Raw genomic sequence first — 19,139 nt, forward strand, 5'->3', positions numbered from 1 at the left:
TTTTAACAACTAGATCGTTTTACCTAAATTATGCATTAAACAACTCATACAATAAATTTGTAGTTATTCATTAAAATAAAATCTTAAAACACTTGTATTAGTTCAATCAAACTTTCGGGTCTTAAGCGGTACTTCATGACTAACCATCTGGGTGGTTCAGACATAAAGTATCAATTCAAGTATATTCATTTTATTAATTACTCTCATGAATGGTGTAGTTGTTAATGAATATTTGTTGTTTTACCGAATTTGTTCATTGTAGCAGTAGAAATTCTACATAAATACAAAAACGGAAGTCTTAAACTAATTCTTATCTATAATTTCGTTACCTTTTTGAAATAAGTAAAACTGTCACGAAAATAATATTAAAAACACAACCTTACCTTGAAAAAAGGCAACAAACTTGCACAGGAATTTGCCGTATATCCATATTCTGTAGATGATGGTTCCTAACGATGTTGGCATACAACATAAGGTCACTGCTAAATCAGCAACTGCCAAATTTATCAAAAAGTAATTTTTAGAATGTTGAGATTGTCCATTTCTTATCGTTGTGACGATGATCAGAGCATTTCCAAGAAGTCCGATAAAAAAAATAATAACATACAAACTTAGCAGAACTATTGTTGAATATTCATGGATGGTGAATTGTCCTTTCTGGAATTCTTCAAAAACACTTCCAGGATCAGAAAAGTTATATGGCGAGTCACGATTCCATGTTAAGTTGTTTCGCGATATTAGGTCTTTGTAAGCAAACCAATCTGCAAGTTGATCCATGCCAAGAACATGCTTCCCATCCGCGACCTGAAAAATATTGAAACCAGTATGAGCTACCTTTATGACTTAACTAACAATCCGCTGACAATTATATAGCATGAGATTCCATTGTTATACCAGGGATTTACGTCAAAGTAAATCTCATTCAGATAGTTATGATAAATTATTGATGATTTGACCAGAATTTAATTCTTCAGATAAAGCAAGCTTAAACTGATACGAGCAATTATCACTTAATATTTACAGATTTATTCTACTTAGAAACCTTCTGCAAAATATTCTTATTATTTTGTAAAATTAAGTAAGTTACTGGTCTTTTTATACAATAGTCTTTGTCCGTCTATTTATATTAATTTCCTTATCGAATAGCTATACTGGAATCGATTTCGTCAACCAATCCGGTATTAAATACGAGGGTTATGAGATAGATCAAGTACTATTATTGTTAATTGAAGAACAAAGAAATGAACATTGAAATATAAATTGTTAATGTAAAAATCTGAGCTTAAAGAATTTACTAATGATGAAACAGTTTAATGGGTACTTCTAGTTGCTTTAAATATAATGCTGACCAAAAATACATAGACATTAGAATTTTGCTCAAGAATTAAGTTATTAAGATAACTATCAACGCGCATTTTTCACGACTATCCTTATGAACAGATTGTCTGTTTGACATATATTTATCTATTTCCGATTGTCTGCGTTTTGTTTTATTGTACCAGTTTTGACCGCCAGAGCAAATATTTCACATGAGAATTTGTTTAAAATTTGAATTGTAAACAAAAAATTTCTCAATTCATATTATATCGTTGTCCAAAGGGGCCATACAAGTTTCACAAATGGATACAAGAGACAGTAATTTAAAAGAAGTTTAAGTAGCAAAAGAGGGGCGAAAGATAGATCGAAAATAAACTGACAACGCCATGATTAAAAAATAAAAGGACAAACAGACAAATAATAGTACACAAGACACAACATTGAAAACTAAAGACTACGCAACACGAACCCAGTCAAAAATTGAGGATAATCTTGAGCTATGATGCTTCGGAAGGGTAAGCAGATCCTGCTCCAAATTTGGTATCCGTCATGTTGCTCATGTTAATACGAACACTGTAAATAGTATAATTCGGTAGGTCACATTTTTGGCAAAAAAATGGAAGTGGATTGTCGTCACGAAATAAGGAACAGATCCGATATCATCTGTGAAACCAACCCGTGATGTCATCTGTAAAATTTACGAATGAATGACCTCAACTACCCATTTCGAACGCTAGGTTTAATAGCTTTCTTGGGAGAACCCTCTATCAAAGAATCATAATAGGAATATCATATCAACTGATATTTTGAAAAGATACTCGTAGCAATAAAATTTATAGAACAAATCAGAATTCTTTTAAGTTTTGGCCATAGGAATAACATATCTATCGTCACAGCTTCTATGTCTTTGAATCCTCTCTCAAGTCGATCATTAATATAGATTTTTACTTGTGGGTTCAACATTGTATCCGACCCTTAATTGCTTACACCTATTCTTTTTTATCATGATCTCGTTTTGTTTATGATCGTGTGTAGTTCCCAATGGAATGCATTATGTTTTAATGCTTTGAATCACATTGATGTGTTGGATCTCTCTAAATTAAGGACAACATCAACATGATTTCAACTGTTAATTCACTAAAAATTTGATTTATTCTCCTCATGAAGATAATTTTACCCTCCCTTTCTAGATTTGAAAAAAAAAATCTTTAAAACTGGAAATATTTAACTTTTTTTTCTAGCACTTAACTTTTGTGATCGTGTGCACCAATTATAGGCCAGTCTTTTAGATAGTATCCCACTCACTAAAAAATGAAAAAAGAGATAATATGCAAATAGCTCTTAATTTAATAGTCTTAATTATCTTAATTTTGTTGCCCACACTAACAAAGCTGTTTATTTGAAAAATATTTTCAGGAATAATGTTTGATGAATAGTTATCAAAGGTACCAGGATTATAATTTAATACGTCAGACGCGCGTTTTGTCTTTATCACACTCATCAGTGGCGCTCAGATCAATAAAATATAAATGTATTGAGAATGTTATATACTTTGTTAGAAAAATTTCTCCCATATTCCTCAGTTTTAAACATTTTTGATTTGTGCATACAGTGCTTGTTTTAAACTTTAAAAAAATAATTTGATCATTTTTTTGCAATTTGTTAAGCTGTGTGTTTCCCCTTTGATATATGGCCAAGTAAATCAATCACAGTTAAATGAAAGATGATTAAAACAATACAATGTATAAATAAAAACATTCTGAGATTTCAATTGGTACACATAAAAAATACTTTGTCAATACAATCACATCAAAATCCTCTTATAAGCATCATGCTATGTATTGAAGCCGTTTTACGATAGTCGTAAGACAAAACACCAGACAGTGTGATAGTTAAGTAATGATATTGTTTTCCTGATTGGAAGAAATTCTCTGAAAATAAGAGATTTTATTTTTATGAGTTAATAATTATTTGAAATATAGGATTCAAACCGTATAATCTTGATAAATACTTGTGGCTTGCCACGTGTCTGATCAAAGTAATGCGGGTCGATGCACTGTCTTTAATTACGTAAATCAGCTTATCACTTCTGATTCTGTCTATGCGGCTTCAAATATGTCATTTCCTTGTCCCAGATGATAATATTTAAAGGTATTTAAAAGGTAAAACGCTTAAATTTTATAGTTTTTAATGTTCCCTTGATATTTGCTTCATAAAATGTCATTGAGTAAGAATCTACATATTATCCGATCCATAGGGTTGCAGAAACGTGAGATTTTTTTTTAAATATTACTAAATTCCTCATTGATTCCAGGATTACAATTTTATGACAAAAACAGCTATTTGCACTTGAATACCTGCATTGCAATTCCCTGACTTGATTGGAACAATGCAACAAACACTTGAAACTCGACAGGTTCAACTGTTATGTACATTAACATGGGCAAAAACACATCAAAGATACCAAGCTTCTACTTGTGTATGCCAGTCACGCGTTTCATCTACGAAAGACTCACGAATGACGCTCGAATAAAAATGTAATAAAAGTGAAAATAAGTGCGAAATTAGAGAGCACTGAGGACCCAAAATTACAAAAGGTTTTGTCAAATACTGAGTTAATCTGTTCAAGAGTAAGAACATCCTTAGTTTTTCGAAAAATTGTTTACTTTGTTAATCCTTCATTTATTATTATGGCCATATTATTATATGGTTATTAATGTCAACACAGAAGTGCTGACAACTGGCCTGCAATGACCTTTAACATTATTGTGAAACGGGGAAAAAAACGACCCTGTTTCACATATGCATATGATTATTGTTGTATCCAGATCTTTCAAAAAACAAAACGTTTAATAATTGCATGCATCAGACGCGCTTTTCTGGATTTACTTTCATCAGGAATGCGCAAAGCCAAACATTTGAAATCCCAAGATGTATACACGTTATATGACAAAAAATACCTAGAATAAATAGCCAAATTCATCTAAAGTCAACCTTGCTTGAAAGGGTTGACACCTAAGATTTGAGGTAATTTCAAAATTTATAAACGGATAATTTTAGAGCAGATTGTTAAATCATGTCAGTACCGAAGTACTGACTACTTAGCTGAAAAGGACAAACGATTGCGTAAAATGTAAAGCTATGTTATAGCAGAGTTGTCTATTTTTACTACAAAATACTAAATACAGACATAGTCGTTTGCTAATTAGTTAATTGAGAAATCAAAATAATTATAGAAATGAAGAGAAAGCTGACTAAGGTCCCAAAAAACGACACTCAAAACATGTATGTATGTTTAAATGATCTACAACATTTTAAGATAAAACATTGTCTTGCTAAATTGTAAATTCTTCCTGAATTTGTGTAGTCCAATCCTAGGTCTCTTTTATTGAATGTTCGATAATTAGTATGATGTGATATATAGTAAACAAATTTGATAACAAGATTAGTGGATCTAGGACACACGCTCAGTACAATATCAGAACTAGGATTTGAATAAAAGAAGTTTGTGGTATAGGTACATATACAGTAAATAAGCGACATAAATCAACAAAATGACAGCTACATTCTGTAGATGTCAAATCAACAGAAACAGTTCTATGCAATGCAAAGTTATAACTAATATATTGTCCCTGGGATTTAATTTTAACACTTTGCCAACCAAAAGCCCATCATTGTGGGGAAGTTGAGGAAAAAAGACTTCGGACTTTTAATTTGTTTTTTCCTGAATTGATTCATACTATTATATAACCTGACAATTTAATGTCTACCAAAACTAGTTTTATGTCGCGAATCTCTTACATAACTAGGGTTCAAGGTATTCCATCAAGAGCAAGACATTATACCCGTACAGAGCATATGCTATCATGCATATTTCATTTTAATATTTGCTTTATATGAAAGGAGGTTCAGCTGTTGCATCTTGTCGCTCTTGGTTTTCTCTTGATTATTTAGTGTAGCACAGTTGCTTTTGTCAATTTTATTTCTATTATCCATATCAGAAGGTTACATTTGTTTTGACAGAGAAAATCTATTTGATGGTTATCAAGGTTAATCTAATATCAGTATCAATCTCGTTCTTAAATGTCACTAATCAGTGAACAAATACAACACGACTAGTAAATGTAGTATAACAAACGATATTGAGTCTTGGTACCGTTTCCCTCTCTTGGAAAAAGATATTCAGATTTTAAAACATCTGCCATATTTCTTTCTATTATGGTTTGACCCATTTAGCGCAATGATAATCTCGATGATATCAACTCTTAAAACAGAATCGAAGAAAAAAGCAATTAATATTTCCATAAGTGGTATATTTTGCCATTGTTATAAATCACGGTATGGGGTTATTATCACCTCGAGCAAGTAAATGTTTTATTACACCATATACTCTACGAAAATATAATAAAACGTTACTGAGAATCATTTAGATATACCACAATGGTATTAAAGGCGAAGCTTAAACAAACAAGTATAGCGTATGAGTATAAAAACATTTAATCTATATGACATGATTGCCAATGAGACAAATCTACACAAGAGACTAAATGACACAGAAATTAATAAGTATAAGTCACATTACTGCTTTCAACAATGAGCAAAAACCAGATAATCAGTAATAAAAGACTTCGAAATGACAGGTCAAACAAATCAAACGAGAAAACTAACGGCCTTATTAATGTACAATATCATGAAGGACCACAAATATATAACATACTATTAGATTCGACGACAACCACTGAATTGCATGCTCTGGACATGGGACAGCACATACACACATAATGTGGCGGAGCTAAACGTGTTAGTCGGCGCCTGACTGTTCGTGCCCTAGAATAGTGGTGCAACAGATCAATGCAAGAACTGTATAAAAATAAAAATAAACATTGCATAAAATAAAAAAACAACAAAAACAATCACTCAATTACTGACTCCTGACTTCGGACAGGCACATATAGAATTTCGGAATCACATTGAACCATGATTGACCAATCGACTTTGAAACCATTTCAAATCCGTTTTCAAAGTAAACATTGTGTTTATGTAATTTGACTTTGGGGTATACTGTTTGTTCAGACTTAAAAATATTGTTGAAGGTTTTAAGACATAAGAAGAATGTTCAACTTGAATAACGTAAACTCACTGGTTTACCGCAAAATTGTCATACACGAATCGATTTGATTAATTTCACAACATTTCGAGTAAAATTAAGGAAAACAAAGGTTAAGTTTTCTAACGTTGGTTTTAATGGGATGTTTAGAATTGAACAAACGTACAAAAAGAAATTATGACGATTCTTTGATCTTACCCTTCCGGAGTACCTGGCACTGAGATCACCCAAGTTTATGGTTAGGTTCGTGTTGCTCAGTTCTTAGTTTTCTGTGTTGTGAACTGTTGTTTTCTTGTTTTACTTTTTTCTTTTTTTTAGCCCTGGAGTTGTTGATTTATGTTCGACTCATGAGTATGAATATCACTTTGGTATCTTTTGCCTATATTTGATCATATGAGAGTGTCGTGCTCTTTGTATGACAATCAAAAACGTACTTTTGTCTACCAATGACAGTCCTGATTTTACGCCTTTAATCCTAGTCGATCAAATTGTCGGAACCTGCCTAAAATTTATTTTAAATAATTGATTTTAAGTACTTTCCAAAAGCTTATCATAGAGTTCTTATTAGAAACATATCAGCTGGTATTAATCTAAAGCCGACCATTTAGTATTTATCAGAAGTATCCTACCTGGTTTTAACTCTACTGAATTAACACTGAATAAATTCTATAATCTGCATTTGGAAAAAAATAAGCTTAATATGTTGTATTATTCTTCAACTAAATGTTTTTCCTTGTGTTGTTTTCAAACGAAAACTGATTGCAGGATGTAAATTCACAATTTCAAACACAACAGGAATGAAAGGTGCTGCATGCAGAGCAACCAATCCTACTTTTCTGGAGCAGGGGAATGATATCAAAAAGACATGCTTAGTAGTTTTATGATTGGTCATTTGAACAAGGTTTAAAAGTCAGTAGTTATTCTTGATTCAATCATCATGAAGTACTGTTCAAGTTTTTGTCGATTGTTTTGGTTTACTTTTGTATTTTCTCTGTAGTACCCTTTCAATGGTATCCTTCTATGTTTCACATCAGAAGATCAATTTGTTTTGACGATGGAAATTCATTTGACTGACATCAAGGTAATTAAATATCTACATCAATCTTATTTATAAATGTCCCTTATCGATGGACAAACTCAACACGACTTACGTAATGTTAGCATGAAAGTAAAACAAGAAATCTACCCAACTCAAAGGAAAATTCAAGAGTACGTTTGTCTTCAAAACGAAAAGTCCTTTATCAAATGCCGAAATCAAGCCCAAACACAAAACACGATTGGAAAACAACTTTCATATTCCCAACTGGATATAGGCATTTAAATTTGTGAAAAATACTGGATTTAACCTGGTTTTGATAGCTAGCTAAATCTTTCATTTGTTTGATTTTAATTCCTTTATATTAACTCTAAAAACAGAATCGAAGAAAAAACCAATTAATATTTTCATAAGTGCTATCTTTTGCCATTTTTATATATCAAGATAAAGGATTATATTCACCTAGAGTAAGTAATTGTCTATTACACGATTCATTTACAAAAATATAAAAAAAAGTTATTGATATCATTCAAATGAACCACAATGGTATTAAAACGCGACCCTTAAAAAGCAAGTATAGTTAATGAGTGTCTACAACTATAATAATTGTGTATTTTTTTTTCATTTTTGGAATCACATTTAAAACAAGATTGACCTTTACAGTTTGAAAGCCATCATAATTTCGTATTTAAAACAAATTAATTACAAAAGACTATAGAATTAGTCAAACAGTTCATATCTGTATATATTTAGCAGACAAAAACGTTCTAGTTCAATGTTAAGTATTATAAAAATATTGATTTGTGAAGATTACCCTATATTTACCTTTTCGATATCAATTTCAAGGTTACAATATACTTTAAGAAAATACGTACAATTGGACGCATTGAATCGTTGTCTTCTGTATGTTTACTATGCTGTCTATTTCTACATGGGAGATTATGGTACTGAGAACAACATATGTTGTTATTGAACATTATGTTATTTTAGTCACCGGTGTCTAGTTAGGTCACATGTGAAAATATGTGTAGAAATTGAATACAAATAATTATACATTTGAAATTAATGTACAAGGGTTTCTTATATAGAATTTATTGAAAATAAATAAAGTAAAAGCATTTAGAAGACTGAAAAATAAAATCTTTTAATTAAATAACAACCAAAAGTCAATGTAAATATAAATTAGTTTAATTTCATTTTTGTATAAATCATCATTTTTTTTTAAAGAATATGATATCAAAAGTACTATATACATAGCCAAATAACTATTTACCTAAGATCAACATTAAGGGTGTTTTAGTTTCACAACATTCAGAGAAATCATTATGCGAAAAAATGATATCACACTCATCCGGAGAAAAAAAAAAGGAATCACCGAAATACTGTACTACGAGAAAAATTTAAAACGGCAAGTGCCTTATCAAATGGCAAAATAAAATGATAAAACACATCAAACGAATTGACACCAACTGTCATATCCCTGACTTGCAAAAAGCATTGTCAAATGTAGAAAGTGGTGTATTGAACCTAGTTTTATAGCGCTAAACTTAATGTCAATTCAGTGTACTTTTCCGTGCTTTATTTCAATGAAAATGTGTAAATCTAAATTCAGTACTTTGGTTAAAAAGAATAATTGCCTCAATTTTAATATTTTTAATATTTCAATTTATATTATTTACTTGTATATATTGATGTTTCCATCCTTAATAATTCAAATTGCTTGTGAATAACAGCGTATTTTTAAATTTATATTATGCTTTTGAATATCAAATGTGCTCTAAATTTTTAAATAAAATATTGTTATGTGAACTATTCTTTTTCTTCATTTTTCCACGAGATTCACGTGAATGTATCTTTGTTCATTGGCTTAGTGTTGTTACAACATAATCCAACATAATCCCATTGTTAACAAAAGAAATCTGGGAAATTCAAAATACAGTTTTACCAATTTACCTATAAAATTAAAAATGTAAGAATAGCCATAATAAACACATTGACTCATCTATTCAAAATGCACTATAGATTATCAAATTTAGAATTTAAAAATGCAAAATTTACAACTTTTTTTTTGCATAGTGTGTTTATCGACCGAAATAACATCATTGCTTTTTTTATCCCTTTGATACAACTACTTTGATAAAGTCATTAGTGGTATCAGATGTTTCAGAAATTATGTGTGTCGCGAAGGAAAACATTCGAAAGGCGACCTTACATATTACAGTGTGTAGAAAAACAGAAAAATAATCAGCATTATGAAACATGGGGTAGTAAACAAACAATATCGCAGAAAAAGTATGGACCATGGTAAAAACCATTTACCAGTCAATTTCAATTTATAACTATTTAAGATTTGGAATTTCTTGTCAATCATTTGTTGTGTACTACCCGCCCCTCTTCAATAAGACTTATCACATAAATACTGGTCTTGCACATCATAATCATTTTTTGTTCATCTATGTCGGAACTTTCAGTCTCAAAAAGTAAAATCGCAAAAAATACTGAACTCCGAGGTATATTCAACAAGGAAAGTCTCTAATCAAATTGAAAAAAATTAAAAGCACAAACCCATTAAACGATTGGATAATAGCTGGCATATTCCTTACTTGGTATATGCATTTTCTAATGTGAAAAATTGTGAATTAAACCTGATTTTATAGCTAGCTTAACCTCTCATTTGTATGACAGTCGCATGAAATTTCATTATATGGACAACGATATATGAACAAAACAAACATACATGGCTGATATAAATGTCCAAAATAGGTGTGCAGCAGTCAACATAGTGTTAATCTGATCAATTTGATATAAGTTACTTAAAACAAACAAATGTATAAAAAAAACATGTACGATGGAACAATAAAACAATGACGGGATGTATAATGATTGAAAGAAGTGGTCGTCAGACGATTTCCACTATTGTCTTAGATTTTGTCTTCCTGATAATTTTTGCATTGAAATTTCTCTTTGTCTATTATAATAGTTTACAAGAAGATAGGCAACAATGAAAAGGAAACATCGTAAAATATTTCAATTAATGACAATAATATCTACTAAAAGTCGACGGACAATTTTGAAGTTTTAAACTATTGGTAGAGTTCAACATTTTAAACATGTATGATCGTCAAATGTTCTCTATTTATAACGATTTTCAAAATTAAAGACAAAAAATGAATTTAACCCATACTCTATTTTCAGCCATGTCGCCTACTACGATTGGCAGGCCGGTTTTCGGATACCTTTAAAAAAAAACCTAGATACCCTAATGATGATTGAGGACAACTCTGGTCTATATTGACCAGATTTCTGTAAAGGTCAACAGACGACGACGACGGACGACGGATGCCAAGTGGGCCATATGAGCTAATAAAAACCGTTCAAACAAAGCCGACAACGACGCCGGACGACGGATGCCAAGTGGGCCATATGAGCTAATAAAAAGTCTTTTGTTGACGAAACGCGCGATTTGCGTAAATACAAAATTTAATCCTGGTATAAATGATGAGTTTATAATTGTATAATTATATTGTAATGTTTCACGAATCATGCAATCCTAACGTTTAAAAAATATACCTTGACAACAATGTCTTTGATTGAAAGTTTAAGATTAGGAACATCCCATTAACACGTGATTTGCGCACGGAATTCGTTTCCCTATGTTTTGTAACGATTCTTGAATGATGCCATCTAAATATATATACATAAGTAGCCTTGATAATCATTTCTTTGACAGGAAGTCTGAAACTTGAAAGATGTCCTTGAATAATCAAATTGAAAGGTTAAGTCTCAGTAAGTCTATATCTGGAAAACGTTATTGTGTCTGTGGTAAAGACTAGTTTAGCTCATTCTGATAGACAAGAAAGATGTTATCGCAATTATATGTTTTATTGATGGTTTGAATTAAGTTAGGTTGTATGCATACAGTATTTAATTGGAACATTGATAGTCAACCTTCTGACCAAAATAGTTTAAGTAATATGATTAATCTCTTCTTATATATAATTAAGATTCCCCATTGTCCAAATATTAGTAGGCACGCGAGTAATAATGATAATGGACCGCTCGTGTCAAATCAAAGCCATTCGAAACTGTCGAAATAATCTTTTTAAGTGATAACAAGCTAAAATTGAAATATCACAACAAAAAAATAACAACCACCAAAAGATAGCGTCGGAAATATTTAAAAAAAATCGGACTTAAATTTTACTGAAAAATAGTCAGAACAAACGAAACCCCTATAACATTTATAAACCTACTAGATAGCAATTCAAGCATTGGTTTTGAACAATCACACTTAAACTGCGAAAATGAGTTCCACTAGAATTTTACATGATAGTTAAGTTACAAATTATGCATTTGTCTTATTATCGCCGATTTGATTATATTAATTACGGCGCAGATGTTCTAGTAACCTACTAGCAGCCAAAGAGGTCATCAAACGTTTAAGTCAAAGTTATCCATGTTAATATTTAGATCATGATTATATCAAAAGTCACGGACAGTTACTTGTGAATACAATTATACTTATAGCAATAATTGAAACTCAATGTTTGTAAACAATTAAAAGGTTTTCTTTCTGTTAGGGCAAAATACCCTCTTACAGATTCGAAGTACATGTAGTTCGAAAAGCTTTTGAAAAACCTGAAACCCTTAAAATAGGATAACAAGTAAAAAATCCTTATCTTTATCATGACCTTGGTCTTTTACCTTATGACCTTCATCGACATCATTGCAATAAACACAAACACGTTTATCATGTACAATTATTAAGAAATAAACGAATAATTTTATTATTAATTTTCATTGGCCATTACTCAGATATAAAGATTACGTCATATCGCTTTCAAAACAAGTCACACATCAATGACAATAAGCAACACAACACTTACATAAATATCACAAGGAGAGGTAACTCCTACTTCGGAAAATGTGTCAAAGTCGAAGCATGTCACAAGGAACAAATAAAGAAATAATTAGTAGAACTACAATATTAAGGAATTCCTTTTGTACAAGAAATTTCTTTTATAATAATGATTTAAAGAAGTACAGTATGGTATGTTACATTGTTAATATAATAATATAATAACTGCGCCAGAATATCAACAAGATAATTAAATTTGCATAATTCGTCGTGATTATACTTGTTTAGGTTTGACAACAACTTGAAAACGTTTGCATCTTAGTTAATGCGAAGTTGTATTGAAAAGAGACAAATTAAAACCCTTGATGTTGGAGGCAAAGACTGTAGGGTTTTGTTCTGTATAATTATTTAAAATGTTTTATACTGATACAATAGATGTGCCACAATATCAACAAAATAATCAAATTTGCATAATTTATCGTGATCATACTTGTTTAGGTAAGACCAGCAACTTGAAAACATTGCCATTGAAAAATAATTAATTTTAGGTATAAAAAACTTAATTGGTCTGTACAATTACGAACATAAGTGATTATTCTCCGGTTTGAACTGAGAAAAACTAATATGTCAATGACATTAAATTTTGCTTTACAAATGATCTTAAGTGGAAGAAGACATATCCTATCGTTAAATGTCACCACAAACCGAGCAGTCGGATATTGTTCTGCTTACATGGCCTTGTGAAGTACAGACATTTTCTATAGAGATTTTTTAGCTTTCAGCTGAATTTCAGTATCCACAGATCATGTTATGACAGTTTAGAAATCTAATAAGATGGAAACCATATGTAATATAGCAATACTACAGTTTCAATATACTTCACTAACCTCTACTTTACAGCTTCTTTTCATAACCTTTTGTGAACATTGTTACAATGTGTATTTTTATCAGGACATTGTTATAAGAAAAAAAAATCACAAAAATACTGAATTCCGACGAAAATTCAAAACGTAACATCCTTTACCAAATACCAAAATCAAATGATAAAACTTGGACAACAACTGTCATATTTCTGACCTGGTACAGGCATTTTCAAATGTAGAAAATGGTTGATGGACATAGTTATAGTGTTGTGTGAACACATAAAGTATTGCACGCAAATATTTAATAAAACCAAGAACCTTAAAAGGCAAACAATGGAGAAAAAGACAAAGGAGATACGAATTGACAACCAGATATAATAAGTCAAATTAAAACATACAACTCATTAAAAAAAAACATAACAACATTTCCACAAACAATATATTTGTACGTATACACATCAAACTAAAAATTGTATTACACGCACCCTATCAAAACCTTGAGGATAGGCAGTTCCTGTTCTGATTGTTACCCTTATAATTAGAAAATTTAAGTTATAGTAAAAATTCGACGAATAGGAATAAACAAACAAAAACAGCACGGGAGTAAGGATTAGACATGTAGGCCATAGTGGTCATCTGGGATATAATATAACCGCCAACCTAATCATGATGGCGTTTAGAAGATGTTCGAAGGAAAAATTCAACAAAACCCTTTGAAGCCATTGATACTATAAAATTGAGAATGGAAATGGGGAATGTGTCAAAGAGACAACAACCCGACCAAAATAAAAAAACACAACAGCAGAAGGTCACCAACAGGTCTTCAATGTAGCGAGAAATTCCCGCACCCGGAGGCGTCCTTCAGCTGGCCCCTAAACAAATATATACTAGTTCAGTGATAATGAACGCCATACTAATTTCCAAATTGTACACAAGAAACTAAAATTTAAATAATACAAGACTAACAAAGGCCAGAGGCTCCTGACTTGGGACAGGCGAAAAAATGCGGCGGGGTTAAACATGTTTGTGAGATCTCAACCCTCCCCCTATACCTCTAACCAGTGTAGAAAAGTAAAAGCATAACAATACGCACATTAAAATTCAGTTCAAGAGAGGTCCGAGTCTGATGTCAGAAGATGTAACCAAAGAAAATAAACAAAATGACAATAATACATAAATAACAACAGACTATAGCTACTAGCAGTTAACTGACATGCCAGCTCCAGACTTCAATTAAACTGACTGAAAGATTATGATTTCATCATATATAGTATCCTTGTAAACAGCAACCCTATTTCAAGGACACCATGAAAGCAAATACATGGCATAGCATATCGTATCAATTTGGTTATGTTTACTGCAAAAGCAATCGCTACTTAAATATTGCAGACATTACCATTTTTTAATTTGTTTGTAAGAATTTTTTAGTCCGTATTTTATCACCAATTTATCAATAGACTTGGGTTTCGAGCGCCACAATTGAATCTTTTGTAGACGAAACGCGCGTCTGACGTAAATATAAGATTTCATTTCTGGTATCTATGAGGAGTTTATTTCATAAGCTTAGCATAAAGATTTAATCTTTTCTTTGCATTTCCAATTATTGTATTTTCAGAAGATATAAAACGAATAAAGTATGCGTAACGTATATAAGTATGCGTAATGTTTATCAGGTATGTATTTGGCACGACTTTTTGAAATTTTGGATCATCAATGCTCTTCAACTTTGTACTTGTTTGGCTATATAAATATTTGATTTGAGAGTCACTGATGAGTCTTATGTAGACTACGTCTGGCGTACTAAATTATTATCCTAGTACCGTTGGTAACTATTTACACTACTAGGTCGATGCCACTGCTGGTGGACGTTTCGTCCCCGAGGGTATCACCAGCCCAGTAGTCAACACTTCTGCGTTGACATGAATATCAATAATGTGGTTATTTTTATAAATTTCCTGTTTACAAAACTTTGAATTTTCGACAAACTACTGATTTTCTTATTCCAGGCATAGATTACCTTAGCCGTATTTGGCACAACTTTTTGGAATTTTGGACCCTCAATGCTCTTCAACTTTGTACTTGTTTGGCTTTTTAAATATTTTGATTTGAGCGTCACTGATCAGTCTTATGTAGACAAAACGCGCGTCTGGCGTACTAAATTATAATCCTGGTACTTTCATAACTATTTACACCACTGGGGTGATGCCACTGCTGGTGGACGTTTCGTCCCCGAGGGTATCACCAGTCCAGTAGTCAACACTTCTGTGTTGACATGAATATCAATAATGTGGTGTTTGTTTTTTTTTTATAAATTTACTGTTTACAAAAATTTGAATTTTCGAGAAACTACGGATTTTCTTATCCCAAGCATAGATTACCTAAGCCGTATTTGGCACAACTTTTTGAATTTTGGATCCTCAATGCTCTTCCACTTAGTACTTGTTTACCTTTATAATTATTTTGATTTGAGCGTCATTGATGAGTCTTACGCGCATCTGACGTACTAAATTATAATCCTGGTACCTTTGATAACTATTATAACAAATATATACTCTGATTTATTGAAATATTTTGTATCTTTTATAAATGTTACGTTGAAGAAAAAAAATTTAAGTTGAGATCCGTTTTTGTGATAAACATCCTCAATCGGTTCAGTTCTTATACATTGGTGGCAAATATTCGGCTTTGAGCCTCCTTGATAAATGTCAATCAAGAAAAGCGCTTCGAATGCATAGAATTCTTAAAGTGTTACTTTCATTTTGTCTATCAAAAATCGAAGGAGTACTAGCAAGGGAAAAACCATTGCATTTTGCCATTATGGAAAAATAATTGAATGAATGTCAATAAAAGACAATCAGCCACATAGTATTGGCTGGTCTTAGCAGATAATAAGATAATTTAAGCGTCGTTCTATGTCAACACAAAATATGTTGACAAACTTTACAGTATATGTGTTACAGTAAATAGGTGAAATTAGGAATTACACGTAATTACTAAACATTTCAGTAAATACCTGTAATTACTAGCCAATTTAGTAATTACATGTATTTACTAGTTGTTTCAGTGATTACTGGTAATTACTGATTTTTTTTGTCATTTTTACAGCTATTTACTAACTTGATGTTTTTGTTTTAAAATTGAAAAAAACATAACTCAAGATACCAAATAAGAAAGTAAAGGGGTAGAGATTTTAAGGGAGCTTACTTGGGGATGTAGGAATAGAAGGCACATCAAAAGTGCATACTCATTAGTGTTTGTGAATTGAAACTGGAAAATGGTTGTTTTATAGGTCTTAAAACTCCATAAATATATGCATGCAAGACAATGATATCAATTCAAAATTGATTTTCATAAATTTTCATAATTTTGCAAAACCCTTACAATTTTAATAGCTCAATACATCGATAACCAATCTTCAGCTAGGTGTTGAATTGAAGGTCACATGAATACAATCATATTCAATGAGGTCCAAATATTCACTCGCAAGTGCACAACTCATTAACCTTGTTTCTCAGCTAATTTAACAAAATAGAACTAGATTGGCTACTAACAGTGAATTATAATTTCACTATATCATTTTTACAAATGATTTAACAAAAAAAAATTATCTCGAAGCTAATGCACATAACAGTTCATTCCAATTCTTAACCTTCACAACGTTATCTGATCTTTATAAGGTAATAAGTCTAAATATTCTTCAAACTCAAAGATTTTTTGTTAAAACATAATGCGTTGGGAGAATTTTCCATATCTGATTTCCATGTCTGCTGAAATTGGTCAAACATTATCTGTATAATGCTCAACTTTAACCATTTTGGATTCAAACTAAAGTTACCCTGATGTAACCAAATATTTGAAAGTCTATATTTATTCAAGATATTTTGAATACAAATCAACCATTCAATATTTTAAGAGTACTAACTGATCTTCTAGTAAGTATTACCATAACTTTTGATGATCTGACCATAACACAACATTGTTTTAGCAGTCAGTAAATAGGTGTAAAAACTCATTTTAAAATTAGTAATTACTGGTAATAACTGGGCCGTTTCAGGAATTACTTGTATTAACTAAGTGCACTGGGAATTACCTGTAATTCCTAAATTTTAGTAATTACATGTAATTCCTAATTTCACCTATTTACTGTAACATATGCACAACTTCATTGGATTTTGACGCTTTTGTCATGCTGGTCAACCTAAATAATTAACTTTGATAAACGATCAACATTTGCTTGGAAGAGTCGTGATTAAAAAGGAAAACATTGCAAGCTACAATCATTTTAACTATAGAGTAAAAGAGACGTGACAAGATGTTAGAGAAAAGACGCAGCTGGTCTGTTTAATTTTGCATCTCACATTAATTTCATAATCCATGAATAATATATAAATAAAAAGGCACACGGGTAGAAGCATTATGATACTTCAATTGTCTGCATCTGTTTTTACAAATAAATGTGAAATGAATATCAATAATAAACAGTTTTGTGATGACGTAAGTTACGGAGTGTATCTCTGAATTAAAGAATATCAAACAAGGAACATCGTCCACAATTACGTAAATAAGTAACGTTTTACAAGAAATGTGAAGTATATAACATATACAAAACTGCAAAAAATGTCATGATTTTGAAAAGAAAACAATTCAGAAAATGTCAACAAAATTTTCATTCTTTAATGTTATTTGTCTGTGCCCTTTTGGATTATTTATTTTATTCCCAACTAAAAGGCACCAAATTTACGCATGTATAAGGATGTTTAAAAAAAACTATTCGTGAAAAATAAATATGACCGACAGCAATTATCTATATAAATAATATGGCGAAGCTAAACGTGCTTGTTAGCGCTCGACCACCCCTTACCTGAAACAGTGATGAAACAGTACAACACAAAATATTTTGTTTGAAAATCGTATGAAAAGTAGATCACTCAAATCGACACGAAATACAGATATAAATAACAAAAAAGACAAAACAGAAGATAAGAGTACTTACACTTACTGAGGGCCAGTTCAAAGCCATTTTCTAATGTCAAAATATATTGATTGATTGTTGTTTTACACCCAGTTATGTAATGCATATTCAAGATGTACAAATGTATATTCTGTAATTTAGATATCGACCAGAATGAAAGGCGGGAATAAGGGACTTCCACCGAGTAATTGAAAAGTGTTTAAACGTATATTAGGTCTTGTCTTGTATTAAATAATAACTTGCTTTCAAATAAAACACAATTTAGGACTTGAATCTTGAATAGCAAGATGAAACTAAGAAATGTTGTTCACTGATTCACACTTTTAAGTATTCTGTAAACAGTGATGTTAAGTGGTTGGTTTGTTAATGTATCACAGGGCATATTAATGAACATGTAAAGCTTGTCGTCCCTTATTGACTCTTTGATTGTAGTTTCGGAAAATAAACACCATAATGAGTAAGAATAAACAAGTGTTCGTGCAATATTTCATTAGTTGATTTGTTAGTGGCTTTGAACAAGCTGTCAGTAAGTGCAAGTACTCTCATATCTGTACCTTTTTGTTGTTGGGATATACAAATACCCGGACATGTCCACTCTGTGTTGTATTTGTATTGGTAGCCATCGGATGAGTTAAGACTTTTCAACTGATTTATTTAGATCGTTCTTATGTTGTACTATAACACCACTGTCCCAGGTTAGGGGGAGGATTGGGATCCCGCTAATATTATAAACCCTACCACAATATGTATGTATTTGTCTGTGCCAAGTCAGGAGCTTGTAATTTTAGTTGTTGAATTTGTCGTTTGTTTTTGTGTTACATATATTTATTTTTCGTTCATTTGTTTATAATAAATTAGGCCGTTAGTTTTCTCGTTTGAATTATTTTACATTGCCTCTTATAGCTGACTATGCGGTATGGGCTTATCTCATTTTTGAAGGTCGTATGGGGACCTCAAGTTGTTAATTTTTATATCATTAGGTCTCT

The 19,139-nt window shown here is 31.3% G+C and overlaps 1 protein-coding gene across 1 annotated transcript in view; it reads right to left on the reverse strand.

Moving 5' to 3' along the window:
- Positions 1–19,139, reverse strand: part of LOC134715321 (QRFP-like peptide receptor) — a 114,515-nt gene that overhangs the window by 31,528 nt on the left and 63,848 nt on the right. Inside the window, exon 2 of the mRNA XM_063577431.1 lies at positions 384–804. Within this exon, the coding sequence (XP_063433501.1) occupies positions 384–804 (421 nt within the window). The remainder of the gene's footprint in view (positions 1–383; positions 805–19,139) is intronic.

This window comes from Mytilus trossulus, chromosome 4 (genome assembly GCF_036588685.1).
Source record: "Mytilus trossulus isolate FHL-02 chromosome 4, PNRI_Mtr1.1.1.hap1, whole genome shotgun sequence".
NCBI classification, from domain to species: Eukaryota; Metazoa; Mollusca; class Bivalvia; order Mytilida; family Mytilidae; genus Mytilus; species Mytilus trossulus.